A 26,475-nucleotide genomic window follows, 5' to 3' on the forward strand; every position below is an offset into this window, starting at 1 on the left:
TCAAGCTGAGACAATAGACGGCTGCAAAGATTGATTGGGTAGAGGGGGCAGTAAACAGCCAGTTAAAATATTTCACCTTTCGTAATGCGGATCTCCCGAATGCTGTATCCTTCCCTGAGTCTCACAGACACCACACTGACAATGTCGACAGGCAGCTCCTTCTCAGCGTGCTTTCTCCGCCGCGTGGCGAGCGCAGGGTTGCTGCTCGCCGACACCAGGTGCTCGTTGAACAGTTTGTGCTGGGAGCCTGACAACACAGAGCACAACATGCACTGAACCATAAAACATGAAGGGAGCAAAATTCGTGTAAAAGTAGCATTTCTGCAAAATTGCCCCAAACAAGAGAAAGTAAACAGGGGACAACTCTGGACAGAAGGTTGGTCTACAACATCACACAGCTGATATACTGCCACTCTCGCTCCGGTATCTTGCAAACTACAATAGAAAAGCTGAATCCATTGCAAATAGTTGAAGATAAAATTTGTAGACCACCACTGATCCTTCTCAGCACTCCGCTAATTGCACACATTCAATATAGTGAGGATTAAAAAGGATTTTATTTAGGTTTGTGTACCAGGATCAATATATATATTCAAAGGCAACCAATCAGTCTCCATATCTGTACTGTACAATACTAATTCCCGGTCACTAATAATGTTAATTACTTGTTTGTATATGTATATTGATTTAAAGTGTTTTTTAGCGATAGATGTAGGATTATTATTTATTAAATGCCTTTATCTTATGAGCCTATCATCATTATTCTGCCATGGTTAAGCCGGGTAACGATTTGTGCGTACAACCAGAGGTTACAGCACTGTACCCTTCTTTCTTTTTACTAGTTTCTTTGGGAGGATTAGCAATACCCCTTTATATAGCATGGAACAATCTATTCTAACAATCCGTTATTCAATCTATTACAGCTTAGCGCTGAAATTTCTTCCTATTCTAAGTTTCAGCAATAGACACCTGGCCACAGCGTAGAAGTTAAGTGAAACAGCTGTTTGTGGGATCATATGAAGAGTCACTGCAGTTTTCTATGAATTTTAGATGCAACAAGGGGTGTTTATCAAGTGTGGGGGTTCATAGTTATCTCACTATTGACATTAGAAAAAAAATTTGAGGGTGCATTTTATGCTCTTTTTAGTACAAGGTAAAGTTTGGGGAATATGGACACGGTCATTAAAGTTATTTCCAAAAATGTTTATTCTAACGTAGTATTTCAAATCAGAATCTTGTGCGATATTGCAGTAGTGTATTAAGAGATAAAGAACTGCGATGCAAAGCATAAAAACAAGCGTTCGTTTATACAGCCCTCCTGTGAATTGATCTCTGTTTTAGGAGGAGTTTGTAATAAGTTGATGTGGACAAAGCTGCGAGAGCTTCGCACAGCGCTGACGGTGTCTTATTGGGCCAATAAACATGGTCACAGCAGAAGCTCTGCGCAGCTCTTACCGCAGTAATACTCTGGATTCAGGGCCTCGCCTGTGCGCAGGAAAGAATACGGCAAGAACGCTTTGTGATAAACATTCATGTCCGTCTGTTCAGTTTCTACTTCAGGACAGGACGAGAGGTAGGATCCTAAGGTGGCCATGGCAATGAACTTCATCAACTCTACGTTAGGGACGTAACCGAAGCTGCAGTCGTAGGAGTATACACCGCCAACCTGTAACGAGAGGAGCGACATGAAGGTGGCGCCAAGCTTCGCCCACAGAGTGCAGCAACAGCCGATGCCTTTACCTGAACAAAGGAGCAGGCGATGGTGCCGCTGCGCAGCTGGTTCAGCAAAGTCTCGCACACGGCAACGTCCGGGACGCTGGTGACCCCGTCCGTGATGACAATGATTCCTGTGGAAGGAACGGTAGTGTTCAGGCATCACACATTCGCACAACAAACACACGATACAAAAAAATGCTTATGTCCCTATAACCTTTGGTGATATAGCATTGACTGCAATTCTCAATAAAAATTAGTCCAAAATAAGTGGGTCGCTCACCTGCACTGGAGTTGGCCGGTAGCAGCTGTAAGGCAAGGATACCCTGCCGAATCATACTAACTAATCCGATGTCGGCCGTTACCATGGAAACACCCATCTTTCTGCCTGATTGCTGATTTCCATATTGAGGTAGGCAATCCTGAAAAGACAAACAATAATCTCAACTCAATGACCAAACATTATATAACTAAAACTCGCCACATAAAAAAAAAAGTTAAAGCCCTGTCCGTAGAGAACTATAAAAAAAAAAAGTTTATTTTCTAAAGAAATCATGGAGATTCTACAGAAAAACAAAAACCCAACAAAAATGTAATACACTTGTGTAAAATTGCTCTTATATAAAATAAATTTTTAACAACATTTTGAGTTCTCACCATTTACATTGTCATTTTATGTATGTATTCTCTTTAATAAGCATTGTTTAGCTTCTCCATTTGATTCCACAATGCTGTTTATAAACGTATAACAGAATATATTACGTTTCTGCCCACCTGAGTGAGGGGCCGGTATTGCTGCTGCAGCATCTCAGCGATCTTATTCTCAAAGGTCCCCAGCTGTTGGTACACGTGTTGGAGAAACGCCGGCAGCTTCTGTTCCTCCAGCTGACACCCCTGAACCAGCACCTGAGGCGGTGACAGGAGAGTTAGGGGCATATGGCATCTCCGTTACTAACCATCTCCGGAGAGAGAGGATTCTATAGCAATAACTCCTCTACTGACAGTTTCCATGCTCACCTGGTGACTCTGCAGCCCGATGATAGAGGAATACGCCTGGATCGTGACAAAGATCTCAGGGCGGAACAGCATGTGGGATCCTGGGACACGGAACGGCCTGAGAAGCCCCAACAGGCAACGTGAGAGGGAATGGAAGATCTCATCGAAAATGATCTCCTCTGTGGAGTCATCCTATAGAGAGGGGCAGAAATGTAAAGTAACAAAGTCTCCGAGTGATAAGAGAGAGAACCCTGAATAGATGTATGTGGGGAGAGGTACAATATCATTTCCTCTGGCCTATCTATTGGGGGGGGGGGGGGGGGGAGAGGGTTGGGGGAATGGAGGGAGGGGGTATGGAAGATGGGTACTGGTTTCTATTTTCCCAGTTCGACAAATTGTCTGTAAATTCACTAGTCCAAAAATGACATTTCCATCGGGAAAAGACGGTAGCAAAATGCAAAATACAAAGCAGAGATTCTCAACTGGAAGTAATTAGACAGACACCCTCTTCCAGCTCGTCTGTCACTTCCAATCAGACCAGCTGGGATTCTAGACATAGATCTATGTGTAAGTCCATCAGTCTATACAGAGTAGAGAACATTGCAAATCAGGAATATCGTTTACGGTGAGGATTTAAAACAAAAAAACTATATTAAAGGAAAAGTTCTGACTCTCTGCATTCTACAGTCTCCGGGGCGCGGTCAGGTGGGAGCCCCTCTCCATTCTACCATTGCCATTACCCTTTAAACTCAGCTTTAGCTACGGTCTTCTCTGAGCTCTGAAGTCTCAGGCACAAATAAGAGTTATTGAAGGTAACTATGTAGCAGGAATGAGATTAAACATCCTCAGAACATATCCTTCAAGCTCCTTCTGTAGGATTCTGCCCACCAACCTTCTCTATTGTACAATTATGCAAGACAAAGTAGCTTTACCATCCTGATCAGCATAAGGCCACGTACCCCCCCCCCCCCCCGAATGTTAAAATTAGGTGCGTTATATAATATTTTTTTAACGCCTGCTAATTGCATGTAGAACGAATATGACAATAAAGATCCTCCTACCAAATGTGACCAAACATTTGCGTTTTTTACACACACATTCACCTTAAAGTTGCATTATTTTGGATACTTGTACTATTTTGGAGTGTCTGACCCGTTTTTACACAGCAAGGTGGGGAAAGCAGCAAGGAGGGTGTGATAATTACCAGCATGGATCTACCACATCTAAACTCGTGTGACTCCTCCCTTCTCTATTATAATGAGTGGGAGCTGGGAAGCAATTTGTTGTGCCTCTGGGGGCCATGAACCAATAGGAGAAGACTGATAAAGGTAATTGTTCTTGTAACAATAACAGTATCTGACAATGCATGGTGCATGTTTCTCTGCCACTTTTCATGCACGGTACATACAAAAAGCGGCACAAACGTTACTACCCGCACTTTCATAGACGTTAATCAAAGCATGTTAAACCCCAGTGGGCCCGTGGCCATATGTCTGTCAGCTGGTAACGGAGCCTGGTCTAGTAAGGTTACTAACAATACACAGCGGAGGGGCTACTTGCAAGTTAATTACCACAATCCCTGTAGAAGGGCTGAGGTCGAGCTCGATCACAAAGCGATAGCGTCGCGCCAGGAAAGTCACCCACGTGCCGGGCACTAACAGAAACGGGCCCGGGCGGACGGGCTGGTCAGACTGCCATCCGTGAGGCATGACGCTCACCACTTCCAGCTCATTGTCGTGTAACCCCTGAAAAATAACCGCCCATTAACAGGTTAACTAGGAGACAGTCAATATAAGACAATAGGAAAACCTTACGGTAGACAATAGCAGACAGGAAAAGAAATACAGCGAGGTGACCCAAAGAAATGGGGTTAAAATGTTATAAAAGAAGTGTTTTTTTTGTATAAACTGAATTATGTATTTATTAAAAGTACAAAATAAAAAAAAATAATTATTTGAAAATATTTATATGGAGGGAGTAAGGATAACATGCAACTATGGAGAAATAATATAAAAAAGCAAAATAGCAGTGGATAACGAATGCTCCCTAATTTATTATCACTCTTCACTTACATATTTTCAAATAAGATGAATTGTTTGTGTTTTCCCCCCTTAAACTTTTTCATTTTAATTGTAATCAAATAAACCATTTCCTGGTGACTTCATAAATAGAATACGAATTTCAAACCCTTGTTAAGTTTTTAAAGAATAAAACATTTTTTCCCTTCCCTCCTTTTAAAACTTAATTATTTACTTTTATTCTTAGACTAACAAACCGTTTCCTGGTAACTTCTCACAAGTCCTTCTAAGCTTCAGAACTAGAATACAACATCTACTGTCTCTGAATCAAATAAAGATCTTGGGCCTGATTCATTAAGGATCTTAACTTAAGAATCTTCTTATTTCAGTCTCCTGGACAAAACCATGATACAATGCAAGGGGTGCAAATTAGTATTCTGTTTTGCACATAAGTTAAATACTGACTGTTTTTTCATGTAGCACACAAATATCAACTTTAAATTTCAGTGTACAAATAAGCTATCAAGTATCTGTGTGCTACATGAAAAAACAGTCAGTATTTAACTGAAATAAGAAGTTTCTCAAGTTAGGATCCTTAATGAATCAGGACCCTTGTTACTTTTCATGGAATAAACAAATATTTGTTTTATTTATTTTTCCTTTATGTGGCTATTGCATAAATAAATAGAGAGATTACATCCAGCCACATCCCTGATGAAGATGTACCCATAAGAGCCGCGGTTTTCAAAGCAAGATGTAGATTTATCAGGCCTTCTAAAAAAAGGAAAAGTGGAGGTATTGCCCAACGCAGCCAGATTCTAGCTATCGTTCTCTAGGCTGTAACAGGTAAATGATTGCTAGAATCTGATTGGTTGCAATACCTCCATTGAGGCTCCAACATGGTTTCTGTTATGCAAAAGGTTTATATTGTGCACAAAATTCTCCTTTATGTATAAGCTGACAGTGATTTTATATCTTGTTTGTTTCTGAGCGCTGGACAACATTTTTCTTTTGTTTGCACATGCAAAAGTTTCCTGCTGATACCAATAAGAAACATTGGACAAGAAAGTTATATTGTTGCAGCATAAAATAAGAAAATGTAAAATAGGTTACACATTTTTTTATATTTTACATTTAATAAACATTTTTTTAGTTTTTATAAGTTTATTACCACAAACATAGTTTCATTTCATATCTGAAATTAGTTCTATTGTCATCTTATTTCCTATTTTTCATTATATTGTTCGACTTTATTTCTATTGTGTCACGTTTACATTGTGTTCCTAGAATTCTTATTTGTACCTACCTTCTCAAACATTAACCTTCACCCCTTGCTCTCTTTCAGCACCCTGGTTTGTAGATATAAAAGTCATGTACTAACCATGTTTCATGCAACGATATCTTTTAAATATGTATATTTTATGCTATTCCTATTGCAGTTGCCACTGTCAATTTTAGTGTTGTGAATGTTGTAAGGCTCTGATTGGCTGAAAGTTGGCATATCCCTGTGAATGTTGTAAGGCTCTGATTGGTTGAAACTTGGCATATCCCTGTGAATGGTCTATTGCTCTAATTGGATGAAGGTTGGTCCTGTCCTTTGAATATTCTAATGCTTTAATTGGCTGAAGGTTGGTCTAGCCCTGTAAATGTTCTACTGTCTGATTGGCTGATTCGCCTAGCTCTGCGAATGTTCAGATTTGTTCACACACGGATGCCACTGAAAAACCAAAACACGACAGTGAACCAAGCTTCAAAATGAAGAAGGGGCCAACGCAGTTTCTATATATCCAAACTTACCAGCTCAGACTCAGGGACCGGAGAAATAGATTGGTGAAGGTTTGACAGGAACCAAGCCAGGCGGACATTGCGAGAGATCCGATAATCCTTCTTCATCAGCAGGTAGACCTGTCCGGCCTCCTCCACCTGCAGGTAAACCATAATCAAGGCTTAGGTTATCTAAGCAAGAACATAATGTGATTTCTTGTGTAAAAAGGGACCTGACAAATGCAATCAACTGTTTAGGCTGCTTTCACATTATGGGGTCACAACGCTTATCTTTTACTATCAATCTGTCGTTTTCCTGATTATTAAGTGTACGTAAACTGAAATTAGTATATTTATTCTAGAAAAGGTTGCAATTATAAAAAATAAAATATCATAGCAGGTCATGGACACAGTCCTCACTCATGTAACACATCCAAAAACTTTAGGCAGACAAAAACACAAATGAAACACACCTTTCCACACCTACACGCTACATTACCGCAGAACACGCTTCAGGCAGAGTGTAAAATCCAGGCATTGTCTGTACTGATTTAAAGCAAAGTATGAGACACATATATAGTCTAAAAAAAAACAAATCACACATGTACCCCCTGTATTTGGTACAATTAAGCAATGGACCATTTTGAGGTTAGAACTACCAGTAAGGAAACACCATCATATAGTTCTTATTCTAAACCCCACCTACAGAACAATGTAGATATGCAGCTTCATATTCTACCATTCCATGTTTGTGGATCCACATGGGCATTTATTCAACATTTAAAAAGGTACAGATTTGTAAGGAACAGTAAAGCTGGGTACACTCGTATGCAATAATCCTGCAGATCCCACCATAAATGAGATTGGTCAGATAAAATATCAGTGTGTACGCTCCCACGATCATGTATTATTGTACCAAAAACACATCGCATGTGTTGATTTGGTTTTATAAACTTCCTGAAAATCACAAATCAACGATGGAACGATGTCGGGGAAATGTGGCAGTGTGTATGCACTAACCACCAGCAGTGTAGGCAGATGTCTGTAGTGTGTACAGGGTCGCGATCGTTTCAACAGATGGTTATGAAAGATAAAGAACAGAGAACCTATGGTAAATCGTGTAGGCGTGTTCGCATGAATCGACATGCTTATTGGGAGTTTCAATCGTTGGTAAAATAGTTACAAAAATTGCATCTGATGTAAGATTACATAGGTGTGTACCCAGCTTAAGGGACAAATCCAGATCACAGTCCTCTGCAACAAATATATTTACTTATATTGAGCTCCATTCTAAATTAGTATAAGACACACATTTTGCATTTTTGCAGGAACTGTGACATCATGAAGCCACAAATTAATGCAGCCAATCAACTCACTAGGAGCCAGTGACATCACTGAGGACCAAAGTCTCAAAACATATTCTATAAATGTCTAATAGTGTTGTAAGCACACAGTGATTAAGTAAATATGGATCAGAATAGAAACAGATCACATATGGAGCACAGTGCAGGTTTTTGTATTTGCATAAGAAAAAAAGGAAACACTTAATAAAAGGACGGAACACGATTGCAAATGTATTTTTCCGACGTTGTTTCAGCAACTAAATACACTGGGAACAGTCCCACTGATAATTGTTGTTATGAATGATAAGGCCTGAATGAAAGCAGCATAATGGGCAATATGTAGGAATCAGCAGAATCGTGTTTTACAAGTCCCAGTAAATGACAAATTCCACTACAGGAAGGAGGGTAGAGGAAAGAACAATCCTGAACAATTTCAAGAATGTGTTTCTGTGTTTCCTTTATTAGAAAGGCCACAATTACAATTCAGAATCAAGCAGGAACCTTTACTGCCCAGAATTGTCCCACTAACTGTGTTTCATCCCTCCCCCCAAAGCTACAGTAATAGCGGATGTCGGTCTTTTATCAACTGCTAGAAAGATGCTCAATCTGCCTCCTTCTCCGCCACTACCAGAAAGGAGAACAGATATAAAGTAAATTCCCTGGAACGAATATTAAAGAGCTAATACACCTAAAAAGGGTTTCATTGTTTTATGCAATAAGAAAAAAAAAAAAAAATTACGAATATAAATGGGATTCTGTATTTTTTACTCTTTACAAGCTAAGAATATTTTATCTTCTCTAATCTACTGAATGGTTTGTTCATTCTTTGGCTTATTTTATTAATTTTACACCACTGACTCTTAACCCAATCGCTAAACATTCTAATTATATTGTATATGACAATCCTATATTTTGATTCTATTAAACCTCTAGGCTAGGTCTACAGGGGCTATTTCCAGATTGTGAGGATTGAAATCTCAACACAAGTACTGTCGAAAACGGTGTAGGTCTCATCACAGCCCCACCTCCGAACACTTTCAGACTTTTTGGGAAAGCAATTCACATTGATAAGCTGTCCATCTCCCTTGCCAAATTTCCCTTGGCACAGAGTATGCAATTCATGTAAATGACACTCTGAAGGTAACCTCGTTTATTTTAAACCGTTTTGCTTGTGTAGGTCAATCTATTAATTGTTTATTCATTATTTTTTATATCTTTAATTTTATTTATACCTGTACTTTTGTACATTAAATCTATAATTTAATATGTTGCGTCCTTGATACTCTAACGAATCCATTATCCTGTTAAGAAGAATATAGCTAGACCAAGTTGACCCAGTGTGTGATTTGTTGATACATTTGATTAACAAGCTGTGTGTGTTTGCATTTACATTTGTGTAACAGTCCGGAGTTGTGAAGAGTTAACCCTGTGCTTGCTTGTGTGGGTCTTGCTAGTCTGTGGATAGCTAGAAGCCTTGTGTGCCAGTGTGGGACAGTATATTGGGGTCCTATTGCCCGTATTCAATAGGTGGTGGCAAACCTGAAGTGTCTGGGGGTGTGAGCACTGTTTGGGGGCGATTCAGTAGGTCTATAACCTGTGTGATAGGTTGAGAGAGACTGCGGGCTGGAATCTTGTGACCTCATACAGCAAACACCCCAAAGTCACGGCAGCTGGGAGCGTCTTCGTGGCGCTATATAAATAGAGGATGATGATAAATAACACTTTTCAGTGTTTCTCTTAAAAAATATTGTTTTGCATCATTTATGGCTTAATAATAAGAGGGAGGGAACATTGCAACATTTTTAAATACACAGAGAATAATGAGGTGCAGAGGTTTTATCTGGATATATAAGAACATTAATTTGTTTTCTGTTTTGGTTCGATGTTTCCTCTTTCATTCATGAAGACAAATCCACCTTCAACCACAGCGCAGCTCCCAGTCTGCAACATACCACACAAAAGGAATGTCTGCTCTCAGAATAAACATCCAGACACATTTGTATCATAACTGTTGTGTACACAAAGTTCACACAAATGTAAAAACTTTATGTAGAATTCGGGCAAAGTTTCTGCCTTCATGAACTGAAGTCACCTTTCAACAGTACACAAACACAACACGTAATCAATCCATCAGGTTTATCAGGTTTTTCTGACTTCTTGTCTCCTGACAACCGTCTGCAGAGTTCGGTTGTCAGCTCAACTACCCTACCCTATAACGGTTCCAATTGGCAGCCTGCAACAACCAATCACAAAACAGTAAAGGGTAAGGCTATTTTAACCCCTAAGAGACCAAAGTATTTTGTGACTTTGCAATCAGACTAAATTCCACAATTTTGCGGTTTCGGCTAAATGAGAATATTACGACTTTATGTACCTAAGATTATTTGACTTTTTTTTTTAGGATAGAAAGAGCTTTTACTTGTGAGAGCATTGGGATAAAATAGATTTATATTATTGAATTCTATAATCTTTGTAATTTTTATGCAATTAGTGTTACCCCCCTCCCCCCCAACATACCCCATAAACACATTCTGCATTTATCATATACATACAATACCCAAAGTGTATGGGGAAAAATAAAATGTATACCACTGAACAACCCATAAGGGAGCCATTATTTCATATTGCATTTTTTACCAATAGCATAGCAAGAGCTTATGTTCACTTAAAAATAAGCCATGTGATGTAAGTAGTACAGCCTGACCACACTGCTCCAAGAATAACCATTAGTCCTATAAATTAAAATTATAAGGATTTCAATTTTTTAAAAAAAACACTCAAAAACTAACAAACAGAAGACAACGGTGTGAACGAGAAAACTTGCTGTAATCTAAATATTATTTTTAATAAAGATTGCACATTACATCTGAATCATAAATAAATGTATGAGCCAGTTGCTTAAGAGCCAGCACTTTATATATTTATAATGATGGAGACGAACACTCATTTTACAAGGAATATATATATATATATACACACATATACATATACATACATATATACATACACATATACATACATACATATATATACATACATATACATATATACATATACACATATACACACACACACACATGTATATACACACACACACACACACAACAAATCCACAATTTTAGAGGACGATTTTAGAAATAATATTCGATCATAACCTGCTATTTTCAGAATGTTAGAACTTTTCCAAAACCATGAACATTGTCACAATGCACTTTGAGAAAGTAACTTTTTCCAAGAAAGTACATCATTAAATAACAGTAATACAAACATGATGACGCTCTGTGTATCAATTGCAGCACTTAAGAAAGAAATAATGTGTCATTTAAAGGAGTGAAGAAATAATTGACACATTTATATTAGTCTCCTATTCCTGGTCATGAAGAATGTTGCTGACAAGTAACAAATAGACTTTGTTAATGATGCTAGGAACTGTCCGTGCCACGCACCCTCTGTCTTCCTCCTCTCTGGGGTCTGGTCAGTAAATATTATATGCTCACTCTTAGCACTTTGTACCTGGCTCTCCAGTACCCACGTGAATCATTAAACATCGATGAGGCTACACTTTTGTTACTGATACATGGACAATAACCTGGTCAAGCAGAAGGCTTCTATAACAACCAACTGTGACAGATCTGCTTTCAACTTAAATGAGGAAAGTACATTAGTAACAAAGTAACATATTTACATATCAAAAACATATTCCAAATTGTTGCACAATGAAACAATTATAGATTAATCTGTTTGACTTCTTTTCAATTAAATACTACCATGTTAGAGTGGAGGGACATATAGGATTGTTTTGGGGTCCCCTATCAGATATTCAACCTCCTATTAGAAAATATATAGGGCAGAGTACCTCTGAACCCAGACCAACGATAAACAAGAGGCATATTAAACCTCCAGCCTCTGTTTTGTTAACCGTAAGTCTTCAAGTAAAACAGTAATGTCTCTTGTTTTTGTTTTAAGATAAATATGAACACGTTTATGTTCGAAAAACATCACGCTGTACTTGCTGGTCTCTCTTTTTCTAAACATAAAGGGGCATATTCAATTAGCCGCGATGATCAAATGAACATCGCAACTGTGCATTCTTTACGGTAATACTGTAGCACAACATTGCGGAATTCCCTTCACAATGTTGCGGTAAGGCGGCGTATCTTTGCGCCTGTTCTGGAGGCACTCCACTCACAATTAAATATGCCCCACAGAAAACAAAAACAAAAAAGTTCCATTTTCCTTGCCAAAATATTTATTGAGAAACGTGTAAGTTTCCAAAAATAATAACCCCGTTACTGCCTAAATTGGTGAACATTTCCTGTGCTGAGGAAGGGGGTGTGAACAGAAGGACCAATCAGAAGACAATGTCCTCAACCATGGTGATTTTTCCATTGTTACACTTAACCTTTACATGTGGGAAAGGGGGGGAAATAAAAGGTGGAGTACGTCAATGAGGACCTTCAGGCAGAAGAACCAAAGGTCCTCAAACTATATGGAGGTGCAGTGTCCTGCCTAGAAAATGTTGACAGCCGGGTGGGGGCAGTGTGATACATGATAGAGGTTATTGCCAAAACTTACTTTTTGTATAAAGACTCTGGAGGTTATTGCCAACTTGCTGGCTGGAGACTTAAAATATTTAAATTAATTCTAAAAAAAATATTTAAGCCTGACTGCCAGGACTGGTCCAACTGGTAGTCAGTGGTCTAACACACTCTGCTGGCTGCACTGCACAATGTAGATCTCCTAGCATTTTTTTTATATATCCATTTCTACAGATAGCGTGGTTTCTTTGGTGTACATACTCACAATAATGTTGTAAGTATGAAACATGTTGAATGCACATATAGGTTTTATCCAGTACACATCTATATTTCTTGTAGGCTATATGTACTCTGGTGTTTAATTATGGAAGCCGACAAATCTAATACACAGTATCCCAAATATATGTGCTTTTTCTTGTAGACTGTACTGAGAAGGGTGAATAATTAGGCAAGCAGACATATGCTATACACATCACTATACACAGCTACTATTGCTTTTCCGTTAGAAGCACCTAATTGCCGTTTGATTGACGTGTGGACACCGCACCACGTGGGAGAGGTGAAGGCATCAGAAATGTACACACACACACAGACCTCAATAGGAGTCACAGTTTGAGGAACTATCGGTAGTTGAGCGTTGAATCGGTGGTGAATTCATACACACTGCATGATCAGAAGGTGATTATCAAACAGTACGACCAACCGAATGAAATGGCAAATCGGCACCTTGGAATGATTGCCGTTCATCGTGTGATTATAAACACTAACGCGATATGTGGCCGAGCAATCGTTTATCGGGTGATTGGCCCAATAATTGACTGATTAACCTCCAGTGTGTACCTAGATATAGCCCGCAGAACACTTTGTTGTATAGGAACATGTATTATTATTAGTAGGAGGAAGATTATATTTCTACTTTATAAGACCTCACTCTTTTCACAGTTCTGGAGGCCCTGATTGTACACTCAGTTGTCTCTTACTGACCCAACAATGGCAGACCAGTAAAGAATGGGTGGACATCTTTTGCCAAATGCAGATTACAAAGTTGATCGTAATATAAATGTCAATAACAACAGAGGAGAGTTGCCTAGAAGTTAAATTCAAAAGTGACACAAAGATCAGGAAACACTGTGTACTAAATAAAGGTGAAGTCACCAGATTAGTTATGTCGGGAAATGTTCCGGTGTCTGGCCCAACCCATTGGGAATGGCCAGCTCAGTCCAAGCTCTTGTCAATCTGCCCCCCTATAAAAGTTTACCCCTGTGTGGTGAAGTTATTCTGTGTGCCCCCCCCCCCCCTTATAACGATATGCGATTTTCAGTAATGCCCTGCAAGTGTAGAAATGTTATTTGATTACGGATACCAGCTATTGAGTATGAGCCTAGTTGAGTACGGTCCTAGGTAATAATTAAGTCGGTCATTCCTATACTTAGTGCATCATGATAAACACAGCACTCTGTACAAGGCAAATGTAAGTAATTTGTGTAATGTGCAGTATGAAACAAAAATTTAATTCTATGCATAGTAAACAATTGTCTAGCATATCGTATAGCCCCATGTACATCACATTCAGTATCAATGCCCACCATAATTATATACAATCCAAAATGCCCACCATATACAGTACAATGTATAGCACAACATCCCTACTCCCAGGCAGCAGAGTATACACCTCCCTGCCAGGACCCCAAAGGGGTGCATCCAAAGCATTGAATTCAACAGGCTACTGATGAAATTCCTTCTGACAAATAATATACATGTAAGAATTGGGCAGAGGGTATTTTTGACAACCCATGAATGCAGTTGCTTGGCAATGTTCTGCAGGCCCAATGCGTTTCACCTTAACTATAGGAATTCACGAAGAGGAGGTGGTGTGGTTTACAGGTATCTGCAATCCCCTTGAAGCCAAGAGACATTGTCAAAAACATGCTTTTAAAAAACTTTCAGTACCACTTATGGCCACTAGTCCATTTACTTTAGATCATACATGTAGACTGTAGACCAGGGGTAGGCAACCTGCGGCTCTCCAGGTGTTGTGAAACTACAAGTCCCTGCATGCTTTGCCAGTAGATAACCAGCAGATAGGTGGCAAGGCATGCTGGGACTTGTAGTTTCCCAACACCTGGAGAGCCGCAGGTTGCCTACCCCTGCTGTAGACAGTGATGGGCAACTTCTCTTCTGGTCTACAATCTACACAATATAACAAAGCACAGATGAAGTCTCTTCATGACTTTCCCCACCGAAATAACTCAAAGCATCCTCTGATGCACCCATTTCACCCCCAAAGTTGACACCATCCAGCTAGAAAATATCTTAATTTATTTAAAAAAAACTATTCCTGCCAGGACCCACCCACTTTTACACCATCCCCCCTTTTCTGAACCCACCATCTGTGCCCCACTACCCCCCAAGGTCCACTCCCTCTCTCATTCTCATGTGTCCAGCTGTCTCTCTGCAATTTGCTCATGGATGTCCCAACATTAACTAAAGATCAACATGTCTAAAAATGAGAATCTCTCCTTCTATAGTCTCCAAACCTCCCCATATTTCCATCTCACTGGACAACGCTAGGCTCTCCTCAGTCCCGCATGACCACTGCATTGGCGCCACCCTTGACTCCACCATCTCTCCCCACAGCCAGTTTCTCGCCCAAGCCCGTCGCTTCCATCTTCAAACCATCGCCAGGGTTAGACCCTTCCTCATCTGTGACGCTACCAAAACTCTTATCAACTCTCTCACTTTCTCCTGCCTCAACTACTGCATCCTTCAACTTTCTGTCCTCTCTGTCACCAGTATTTCCCCCATTGCACTTTGCCTGCTGGTCCTCAACGTCTTGTGCTACTTCCTCTCTGTAAGTTGCTGCAGATTTTTGTGGCACCTCACAATTAAATTAGAATAATATACCATGCTTTCTATGGTATTCATGTGTCAAAATGGTCACATGGCATTTCAGAGAATGAGTAGTAAAAAGTCAGTGAAAATCATGTAAATTCCCCCCTGAGATGATTCCCAGTTCATCATACTATTTAGATTTGGATCCTACATTTCAATAGAGTAAAAAAATGTTGCCTGAATGAGCAAATAATTACTCAACCTATTATAGTCAATGGACACAATTGCCTACAGATAAGATAATGCAATTAAATTGCAGCACTGCATGATCAAGGCAGTGGGTTACCCAGCAATTTTAAAATGGTCTGTGTAGATCACCCCATGGCAGGGTTTCCCAAACCCAGTCCTCAGGGCTCCCCAACAGTGCAGGTTTTCTGGATCACATCTGACATAATTAGGACCACCTGTGGATCTGTTACAATGTGTCAGTCAGTAATGAATACACCTGTGCTCCAGCAAGGAGATATGGAAAACCTGCACTGTTGGGGAGCCCTGAGGACTGGGTTTGGGAAACCCTGCCCCATGGGATATAAGCTGCAGAAAAATCAGCAATTGCTGGTACACGATTGACCACCCGCTACTGATTTAAATAAAATTGCTCATGCAGTTTAGCACTACATTCTTTACAAATTGTATCAAGCATTCTTCATTTTACTATAGCCATTTAAAGAGCTCTGTTCCATGGCAGTGCAAGGAGGACTCTTATCTACTAACAGGATGAACAAATATGGCAGTGCCTACTTGCATTAATACATATAAGAGGATAAACTATAGCAGGATGTTTTATCGAACCTGTGGCTCTCCAGCTGCTGTAGAACTATAAGTGGCAGCATGCTCTGCGGGCCTTTTATAGCTCCTCTAAAAGCTGAAGAGTCACTGGCTGCCAAGTCTGGTTTATTTTCCTGTTTAAAAAGGAAAAAAATACTGCTGTACAAACCTTATTTGTCAGCACATTTGCATTTATTAACAAATGTCCAAGTTACCTTACAGGTTGTTAGAAACCAAAGTACAATATAGTTCATAGACTCCAACAGGACAATAGGTAATCTATTATAACAGGTTAGGAAACTTGCATGGCCAACCCAATATCACCAAAACAGTGAATGCCTCATAAATGGAATTTAGAATATATAAACATTTACCCCCCCATATCATGCCATCATGTTCTGAGCCAGGATCACGTGTTTTTTAAAAATATATATAATCTACATTTGGTTTTTTTATTGACATTGGTCAAAGAGATACATTATTATTACCGTTCTAATTTTACATAGAAAATAAGCTCTTGCATGAATCGTCTCATCTACCAAGTATGTTATTACATACCACCTAATGTGTTTCTGGCTATGCAGAAAGCTACACAATATACTGGTGTAATATAAATTAATTACATTACAATATTTTAATCAGCCTGTATTATACTGTACTTACTATATACATTTATGGCAAGTAGTACCACAAACAACACAATTGTGACTAATGACAGTCATCTTGTTGTCCGAAGTTTAACAAAACAAAATTTAAACAAAAACAGAATTTGGGCCATTCCAAATGATGTCAGGTGTTACAAAACTATGGGAGAATTACAGGATATCCCTGACGAAGTGTCACCAGGCCCTCAATACATACAAGCGTTTGCTCTCAAAGCTACAAGGCCCAGTAGAAGTCCAGAGCCATTTACCTGCTAGCAGTTAAAAAACACAATGTCCTAATGTATAGAGGTTTAAAATAGAACGGTGATTATAAATTTACACATCAATCACCTACCCACACCGTCTATTTAGGATTTAAAACAAGATTGCCAAAACGTGATGTCCCTTACCCATGTAGCAGTCATGGCCCAAGCTCACCATATAATTTCTACTGTTATAGCCACATTTTCTGAACCCTGAAGGCTATGAAGGGCTAGAAGCACAAGTTAAACAGATGTATAGGGAAATTCTGAAGTGGGGACTTATCGCCATCTACTAAGAGGCCTTCTTCACTCCACAGCTATTTATTATAACCCCCTAGAGCCTGTCCAACAAGGTGGTGGTTTCAGCAGTGGCTGAAAGGTAGAGAAGGGATCCTCCTCTGATTGCTACAGAGTATAGGGCAACTTTAAATATTTGACTTTTTATCTCCTTCCTCTAATTTGCAAACTCAAATGTAGCTTTACGAAGGGGAACTACAAAGTTGTGACAACAAAAGTTGCTTCCAGTTTTAAAAACAGTCATTATACAAAGTAGAATTTGATGGTTAACAGACACTGATGTGATTTTACATAATGACGACAGGTCAGCTTTAATAAATACACCCTTTGGTGACAAACATATGTTGTAGAATAACTTAAATATGGAAGATATGAGGTGTATGGTAGTGTGTATTTACACATAGGTATTTATAAGTATAGGACATGATAGAGATATGTAAAAGAGAGGGTGCATGGGTATATAAAGAGGTTTGTAGCGGATAAATCTGTGTATATAAAAAGTGGAAATCCCTGGGGAAAGTGTGTTTACAAAGTGGGATGTTATTGTGGATGTGTTTTATCACCGACATGTGTGTGTATGTATATAAAGAAGGGGTGACACGGAGGGAGGTGTGTGTATATAGGGGAGGGCGTGTCTGGGGTAGATGTATATGGGAAGATGGTGGGTAGGTGGTCACTGGGCTAGGTGTGTGTATATAGGAGAGGGGGTGTCTGGGGTAGGTATGTTTATATAGGGGAAGGAATGTCATTGGGTTATGTGTGTTTATATAGGAGAGGGGGTGTCTGTTGTAGATGTGTTTATATCGGGGAGGGGCTGTCACTGGGGTAGGTGTGTGCATATAGGGAAGGGGTGAATCTGGGGTAGGCGAGTGGATATTGGGGAGGGGGGTGACACTGGGTAACTGTGTGTATATAGGGGAGGGGGTGTCACTGTGATAACTGTGTGTATATAGGGGAGGGGGTGTCACTGTGATAACTGTGTGTATATAGGGGAGGGGGTGTCACTGTGATAACTGTGTGTATATAGGGGAGGTGGTGTCACTGTGATAACTGTGTGTATATAGGGGAGGGGGTGACACTGGGGTAACTCTGTGTATATAGGGGAGGGGGTGTCCCTGGGGTAGCTCTGTGTATATAGGGGAGGGGGTGTCACTGTGATAACTGTGTGTATATAGAGGAGGGGGTGTCACTGAGATAGCTATGTGTATACAGGGAGGGGGTGTCTGGGGTAGGTGAATAAATATAAGGGAGGGGGTGTCTGGGGTAGGTGAATACATATAACGGAGGGGGTGTCTGGGGTAGGTGAGTACATATAGGAGAGGGGGTGACACTGCGGTAGCTGTTTGTATATAGGGGAGGGGGTGTCCCTGTGATAACTGTGTATATAGGGGAGGGGGTGTCACTGTGATAACTGTGTATATAGGGGAGGGGGTGTCACTGGGGTAGCTCTGTGTATATAGTGGAGGGGGTGTTACTGTGATAACTGTGTGTATATAGGGGAGGGGGTGTCTGGGGTAGGTGAATACATATAGGGGAGGGGGTGTATATAGGGGAGGGGGTGTCTGGGGTAGGTGAATACATATAGGTGAGGGGGTGTCACTGGGGTAGCTGTGTGTATATAGGGGTGTGGGGGTGTCTGGGGTACCTCCGTGTCAGCTTTCTCCGCCATGTCCCCAGGACTTCCCCCCACCCCCCTTTCCTTTATCTCCGGTGGGGGGGGATTGCTCTTCCTTAGTGACACACAGTAATCCCTCCCCTCCAACCCGGAAGTCGTCCATATAACCTGGATATAATTATCCGTACACCGGAAGTGCTCCGTCTCCATAGTGACCGGCGGAAGCTGCGGTGCGAGGATGCAGGTCTGGTGATTATATCCTATTATGTGTTATATCTATAGAGTGTCCCCTTCTATAGCGGGTTATTATAATAATAATAATACTGTGTTCTGTGCCCCCTCCCTGTAATATAACCTGTATATATTGTCATATATATATATTTCTGTAATTCTATAGGGTATGCTGTATTACTGTATATAGTACACCCTCCCTGTAATATAACTTGTGTGTATGTATGTGTGTGTGTGTGTGTGTGTGTATATATATATATATATATATATATATATATATATATATATATATATATATATATATATATATATATATATACACACACACACACACACACACACATCTTTTCATTCTATAGAATTTATAGCCCTCTCCCTGTAATATAACATGTCCTTACATACACCAATCAGCCTAACAAAATTAATACCACCTGCCTACAATTGTGTAGGTCCCTTTGTGCTGCCAAAACATCTCTGACCCGTTGAGGCATGGCCTCCACAAGACCTCTGAAGGTGTCCTGTGGTATCTGGCACCAAGAGGTTAGCAGCAGATCCTTTAATTTCTTAAAATTATGAGGTAGGACCTCCATGGCTCGGACTTGTGGCAGGGCACATTATCATGCTGAACGAGGCCACTGCCATCATGGAATACAGTTGTCATGAATGTTTGTACTTTGTCTGCAATGTTTAGGCAGCTGGTACGTGTCAAAGTAACATCCACATGAATGTCAGGACCCAAGGTTTCCCAGCAGAACATTGCCCAGAGCATCACACAGCCTCCTCCTGCTTGCCCTTTTCCCATAGTGCATCCTGGTCTTTTCCCCAGGTAAATGACGCACCCGTCCGTCCACATGATGTAAAAGAAAACATGATTCAGCAGACCAGGCCATGTTCTTTCTTTGCCTCATGGTCCAGTTCTGGTGCTCTCATGCCCATTGTAGGTGCTACCGGCGGTGAGCATGGGCACTGTGACCGGCATGCGGCTTCCCAGCCCCATATGCCGCAAGTTGCGATGCATTGTGTATTGGGAACACCCCACAAGACCTGCCACTTTGGAGATGCTCTGACTCAGTCATCTAGCCATCACAATTTGGCCCTTATCATAGTTACTCAGATCTTTATGCTTGCCATTGTTCCTGCTTCCAACACATCAGCTTCAAGAACTGACTGTTCACTTGCTGCCTAATATATCCCACCTCTTGACAGGTGCCATTGTAACAAGTTCATGTTATTCACTTTACTTGTCAGTGGTTTTAATCATGATAAACTCGTTCTTCCTTCAGGTAAGAGATCTATGATGAAAAAGAAAAAAGGGTGCTACATAGTGCAATAAGGTTTTCATTCACAAATCGCAACATAAATGAAAACATCTGTACCAGACTAAAATCCAATAATGGCATTATAATGCAGTTCACTTTAAAATAATTCAGGTTACCACCATGGATTGAAATTAATCGTCAAGTCCTGCTTCCTCTGTTCTCAGCTTTGGAATGAATGAATGAAGTGTTAGTATCTAACAACAAACTAACGCGTTTCATCACACAGGAATTCACCAGGTGAATGGTCTGGCACCCAGTGCTCAATCTTTAAAAAGTCCTTGATCATTATCCTCCCAATCAATGTGAGTTGGTGGGTAAATGTCAGCCAATCAGGGATTAATGTACGTGATTAGCCCAAATAGATATTGGCTTTTTCGAGGCCAGTCGGGAACATCTCAAAAGCAGATTGGTTTGTCTCCCACTGACAAAACATTCAGGTTCCAAGGTGTGTGTCCATTAATCCCTGATTGACATTTACACACTTATTTTGATTGGGAGGATAGCGATCAGGGACTATTTAAAGACTGAGCGCTGGCTGCCATACTTCCTGACGAAATCAGGCCTGACGAAACGCGTTGGTCACGATCAGCACTCGCTTTATTAATTCCACAGCTGAGAAGAAAGGAAGCCGGAGCTGATGGTCGTTCTCCTTCCCTGTTGGTATCCTTAAGTGTTTTAGAGTACACTATATTAATATGTCGTTATTGGGTTTTATTTTGATACAAATGTTTTCATTTAGTAACTTATGAATTATGTATACAGTGACTGATAAAGGGCATGTTATGTTACAAGAAGAGACACTATATACTACAGTATAATATATAGGAGAGAATGACAGTGTACATAGTAACTGAAACCGTTCCAGAGAAGTCAGAAATAGATAAAGCAGCCAGTAAGAGAACATCTCTATGCGGATGATACACAAATTTATCTATCCTCTCCTGATCTTTCACCATCTGTGTTGTCTCGCGTTACTGACTGTCTTTCTGCCATTTCATCTTGGATGTCTTCTTGCCAACTCAAACTCAATCTTTCAAAAACTGAATTAATATTCCCACCCAAGAACAGAAGCTTCCTGCCTGACATTTCTATTTCTGTTGATAACATGACCATAAATCCCACCCCGCAAGCTCGTTGCCTAGGTGTAATCCTTGATTCACAATTGTCGTTTATTCCCCACATCAACTCTATATCTAAATCATGTTACATACACCTAAAGAACATTTCCAGAATATGCACATATCTGACACAAGACACCGCAAAAACATTAATTCATGCGCTCATCATCTCCCGCATCGACTATTGCAATTCCCTCCTTACTGGTGTTCCCAAAGTCAGACTTGAACCCCTACAATCTATTTTGCACGCAGCGGCTAGACTGATTTTCCTTACAAACCGTTATTCCTCTGCTGAGCCACTCTGTCAGTCTCTACATTGGCTGCCTGTATTTCAACGAATCCAAAATAAAATTCTTCTACTAACATACAAGGCTGTCAACAAAATTGCACCGACATACATTTCCTCACTTGTCTCGAAATATCTCCCTACTCGACACCTCCGTTCTGCACAAGATCTACGTCTCTCCTCCACTCTCATCACATCCTCCCATTCTCGGTTACAGGATTTTTTCCGGGCTGCACCTACTTTGTGGAATTCCCTCCCTCGCACAGTAAGACTTTCCTCTAGTCTTCAAACCTTCAAGCGTTCACTGAAAACCCACCTCTTCAGACAAGGTTATGATATACCTCAACCATCATCTTAATTTCCCTAGATTACCCTATTGCCATCCTCTACACTGCTAACGCAAGACAACAACCCTCTGACCAACATTGCAACACACGCAGCCCACTCAGTACTTTTACCTTTGCAGCCTGGCTGGTCCATTGTGTAATATGATGTAGCACATGCCCTTGTGTTTCTAACTCCCATTGCCCTATAGATTGTGAGCTTTCGAGCAGGGTTCTCTTACCTCTCTGTCTGTCTGTATGTATTACCCAGTATTGTATTATTAATGTTTGTTCCCAATTGTAAAGCGCTACGGAATTTGCTGGCGCTATAAAAATAAATGATGATGATGATATGATAACTATCCTATACCTTGGTGGGCAGTGATGTGTAGGATACAGATTAGTGTTTATGGGCTTTTTGTCTTCAAATGCTCTCCTGTTTATTAGTATCATTTATTTAAAGAATGATTATAGTTTTGGTTTCTATTCATTGTCCCCTGTGTCCTTTTCTCTGCAGCGAGAAGAGAAGCAGCTGGAAACCAGCCTGGAGACCCTTATTGTTCAAATATCCGACATAAAGAACTCGCTTGCCGGATTCATTTATAAACTGGAAAATGAGTATGAACGCCTGACCTGGTGAGCAATAATACTTTCCACTTCACACCCTACCGTCTTCCATAACTCCATTCTCTGTGATATTTCATACACTGTATCTATAAACCTTCACCCTCATGCAAACAGGCATTCATTTTAAGCATTCTTAAAGCCTATTAGCCCCTTTGAGTCTGATAGACCAAAATTGATGTGCGTGAATTGACCTGTACACACGCTTTCCAACAAGCATTGGCTTCATGTCGATTTCAAACTTGCATGAGCATAAAATCTAATCAAGCTCTAGTATACTATGTTGCAGGGTGGCTTGGAGGCATCTTTGTTAATGTTTCTTTCATCCTGTTAAAGCGATGTGTCTATTTTTAACACCTATGTGTATGAGCGCTAAGAATCGTGGGAATGAGTCATTCTGCGAATGAGGAATTTCTTTGCATATTTCAAATTACGAGCAAGAATTCAAGAACCTACAATACTTAATTGACAGAGGTAAACTGGAATAGTAACCATAGACCTTTAAAATCATCGTTTATGGTGGCCATCATCATTTATTTATATAGCGCCAACATATTCCGTAGCGCTTTACAATTGGGGACAAACATAGTAAACTAATAAACAAACTGGGTAAAACGGACAAAGAGGTGAGAAGGCCGCTGCTCATAAGCTTACAATCTATGGAGGAAAAGATCAGAACATTTGCTTCACTTGTACAGAACGCAACAAATTATTTTACTCTGCAATAAGAGATCTATAAAACATTTTAAATGCTTTTTGTTTTGAGATATTTCAAATACTTTATTAAACATTTATTTTATAAAGTGTTAATTTATTGTGACTTTACACTGCAACCTACAGTAATACTTTTGTAATTTAAAGTGAGACGACTCTTGAATCTCATGCAGTGTTAGTGTCCATATTTGCATAACATTTTGCTATATTTTACTTGTGGAAAAGCTGCCTTGATTAAGCACTACAATCTATATCTATTCGAGATGATCACATGTATTAAAGTTACAATCGCACTCGGGCTAATGGTGACCGTAAAAATCTACTAATAATGGCAATTAAGACGAATGTATCTCTTGAGTGTGTTTCCTGTCCTGCAGTCTGTCTCATAAATGCATTCTCAGAAACCCTGGTGTCCAAGTTCCTGTTTACTTGTGTTCGCAATTAACCTTTATAAATAATAAAACAATGTACAGAAGAAAAGATAGAGCAATATGGCAAAGACTCCAGCATTTTCATATCACAGATGTATAATCACAGCTTCCATTGTGTCCATCCTGCAGATTTCTCTTACTGCTTTTTCACACGATCCATCTCGTAGATGCTCCGATTAATGTTATCTTTTTCGTTTTCAGAGAGATTTCTTCTCAGCTCTACCATAAGATCAGCTCACAACATATCTTGTTGCACCTTTAATAGTGTCCATATCGTAGACCTATTTTTGTCAGATCTCTGAAATTGTCCATCTCACAGATTTTGTTTTCTTCTTTCATCATGTTTTTCAGAAATGTCTCTTTGTGGCCTTTCCATTATTCACAGATATCTGTTCACATAGCTTCCATATTGTCTATATTGCAGATGTTTCTTTTATGGAGCTTCCATAGTGACCATCTTGCAGATATCACTTTATCTTTAGAAATATCTATTCTTCATAATGTCCATCTCACTTGACCTTTCTTCTTGAGGGGACTTACTTTTGTCCATGTTAGACATTTTCCAGGCTTTCATAACCTTAATCTTCCAGATTCCACCTCTCAGTCCTTCAGTTGTGTCCATCTCATAGATATCTCTTCTCAGACCTTTCATAATCTCTGGTCCATGATAAAGACATCTCTTCTCCAGGCTTCCGTAACCTTAATCTTCCAGATTCCACCTCTCAGACCTTCCACGGTGTCCATCTCACTGATATCTCTCCCTAGGCCATCTGTACTGGACAACTTTGCTCTCCTCTCTGGACAGCTGAACACTCTAAATAAAGTGCTAAAAAATGAGAAGACCCCACTGTTGAAAAATCAAGTAATCATCCCCCTTCTCCTGACACCTGATCGAGATGAAGAGATAATGGTAAGTGTGTGACACACCGTCCCTTTAGGGTGGTCCTGGATCTTTATAAAAGCCTTCACTATAACTCCCTTCAACCTGTGCAGCGCCTGACGGAGGGAAGGGTTCCCGTCTTCAGTCATGAAGTCGTACCTGATCACTTGAGGACCAAGCCTGACCCTGAAGTGGAAGAACAGGAGAAGCAGCTAAGTACAGAGGCGGCTCGCATCACTCCTGAGGCGGCCCAGGTAGAGATAATGTTCTACACCCCCTGTACTCTATTAGTAGCCCCTCATTTTCCATTACATGTACTCAGTGGATGTTCCCTTTCCCCAGAAACAAGTGCAGAGTATGAATAAGATGTGCTCCAACCTGCTGGAGAAGCTCATCAAGGAGGACAGGGACTCTGACGTTGCAAGTGAGTGCTGTTATAATGTACTTCTTGTGCCCTGTCCGTTATAATGAGAGCCAGGCTTGTGGTCTCCACTTTAATTGTGTTGTTTTGTTTTTAAATATATCTATCTATCAATAACTAGTGCTAAAAGCTTTACTGTACAATAACAGAGTTAGAGATCCAGGTTGTACTCTGATTGTTTGCTAGGAGCATGCATCGGATTTATGCTGAAATGTAACCTTTGCTTCTGCTGTGTTTCCTTGTTGCAGGTTTGCGGCAGAACAAGCAGACGTATAACCCTGCAGACACGAATGCCCTTGTGGCTGCCGTAGCATTTGGGAAAGGACTCTCGAACCGTCGCCCTCCAGGACCTGGAGGTCCCATGGGCCCAGGACAGGCTGGGGCTGGTGGGATGTTACAGGGGGCCACTGGTATGCAGCAGGGGCCCATGTCCCTACCCCAGAACCAGCAGCAGCAGCACATGCCTGGGGCACAGATGGCACAGGCTGGACAGCCAGGTACAAGGCAGATTGTAGCCAACATGTCGACATCATTTGTTTTTGTTTTTTTTGTTTTTTTGTCTGCTTAAACTAACCTTCTGTTATATCTCCCCACAGGTAAGATGCCCAGCAATATTAAAACCAACATAAAATCTGCCTCTATGCACCCATATCAGCGATGAACCCTCCTGCCACTTGTACAAAGGCTGTCAGACTGTGTTACCCATTTGCATATTTACATGTCCACTCAGGGCAATGCAAGGAGGGCGTGCAACGGAGCATTTACCCTGTGCTGCTTTCAGAGTTCTTGTGATCCTTATAGGCATCAATAATCTCTGTTTGAAGAACAATACACTGCCGACATCTACAGCTATTGTGTTCTGCTCTGTGACCTTTCACTATATAAAGACTTTTCTTTTCCACGTGTCTAAATTGTTTAAATGCAAATAAATTGCTTTAAAATGTGAATTAGGAAAGCTATTTAGCAAGTTATTTAAAAAAAAAAAGTAGAACAATATTTATTGTCCTAAATAATAGCTATAATAACTGCTTAACTTGTTGTAATCCTCTACCTTTTAAGTTGGAAAATCCTCAGAAGGTTATTACTATATTATCATCATCATCATTTATTTATATAGCGCCACTAATTCCGCAGCGCTGTACAGAGAACTCACTCCAGTCCCTGCCCCATTGGAGCTTACAGTCTAAATTCCCTAACATACAGACAGACAGACAACACAGACTAGGGTCAATTTTTGTTAGCAGCCAATTAACCTACCAGTATGTGTTTGGAGTGTG

At 40.3% G+C, this 26,475-nt stretch overlaps 3 protein-coding genes across 8 annotated transcripts in view; 2 read left to right on the forward strand and 1 right to left on the reverse strand.

Annotated features, from left to right (window-relative positions):
* SZT2 (SZT2 subunit of KICSTOR complex) overlaps positions 1-19,006 on the reverse strand; it is a 93,708-nt gene extending 74,702 nt beyond the window's left edge. For all 6 annotated transcript variants that reach the window (XM_075181699.1, XM_075181696.1, XM_075181698.1 and 3 more), the window contains exons 1-9: positions 18,882-19,006; positions 6,525-6,650; positions 4,281-4,454; positions 2,731-2,901; positions 2,488-2,619; positions 1,997-2,135; positions 1,741-1,847; positions 1,456-1,666; positions 77-247 (exon numbers count right to left, since the gene is read on the reverse strand). In XM_075181699.1, the coding sequence (XP_075037800.1) occupies positions 77-247; positions 1,456-1,666; positions 1,741-1,847; positions 1,997-2,135; positions 2,488-2,619; positions 2,731-2,901; positions 4,281-4,454; positions 6,525-6,650; positions 18,882-18,905 (1,255 nt within the window). In that variant the 5' untranslated portion in view covers positions 18,906-19,006. The remainder of the gene's footprint in view (positions 1-76; positions 248-1,455; positions 1,667-1,740; positions 1,848-1,996; positions 2,136-2,487; positions 2,620-2,730; positions 2,902-4,280; positions 4,455-6,524; positions 6,651-18,881) is intronic.
* Positions 18,989-26,145, forward strand: MED8 (mediator complex subunit 8). Its single transcript, XM_075181704.1, has 7 exons — positions 18,989-19,095; positions 22,646-22,764; positions 24,663-24,807; positions 24,891-25,031; positions 25,120-25,201; positions 25,447-25,695; positions 25,795-26,145. The coding sequence occupies exons 1-7, from the start codon at positions 19,090-19,092 to the stop codon at positions 25,857-25,859; spliced, it is 807 nt and encodes a 268-aa protein (XP_075037805.1). The 5' UTR covers positions 18,989-19,089; the 3' UTR covers positions 25,860-26,145.
* Positions 22,690-26,475, forward strand: part of ELOVL1 (ELOVL fatty acid elongase 1) — a 35,718-nt gene continuing 31,932 nt past the window's right edge. The window contains exon 1 of the mRNA XM_075181702.1: positions 22,690-22,764. The gene's annotated coding sequence lies outside the window, so the exon portion shown is untranslated. The remainder of the gene's footprint in view (positions 22,765-26,475) is intronic.

This window comes from Mixophyes fleayi, chromosome 8, assembly GCF_038048845.1.
Source record: "Mixophyes fleayi isolate aMixFle1 chromosome 8, aMixFle1.hap1, whole genome shotgun sequence".
Lineage (NCBI taxonomy): Eukaryota > Metazoa > Chordata > Amphibia > Anura > Limnodynastidae > Mixophyes > Mixophyes fleayi.

What these genes read in the sequence shown, in the direction of transcription:
- MED8 (XM_075181704.1), top strand. An exon ending in CAGGGACTCTGACGTTGCAA is followed by an intron (nt 25,202 to 25,446) that starts GTGAGTGCTGTT and finishes TCCTTGTTGCAG; the next exon opens with GTTTGCGGCAGAACAAGCAG. An exon ending in GGCACAGGCTGGACAGCCAG is followed by an intron (nt 25,696 to 25,794) that starts GTACAAGGCAGA and finishes ATCTCCCCACAG; the next exon opens with GTAAGATGCCCAGCAATATT.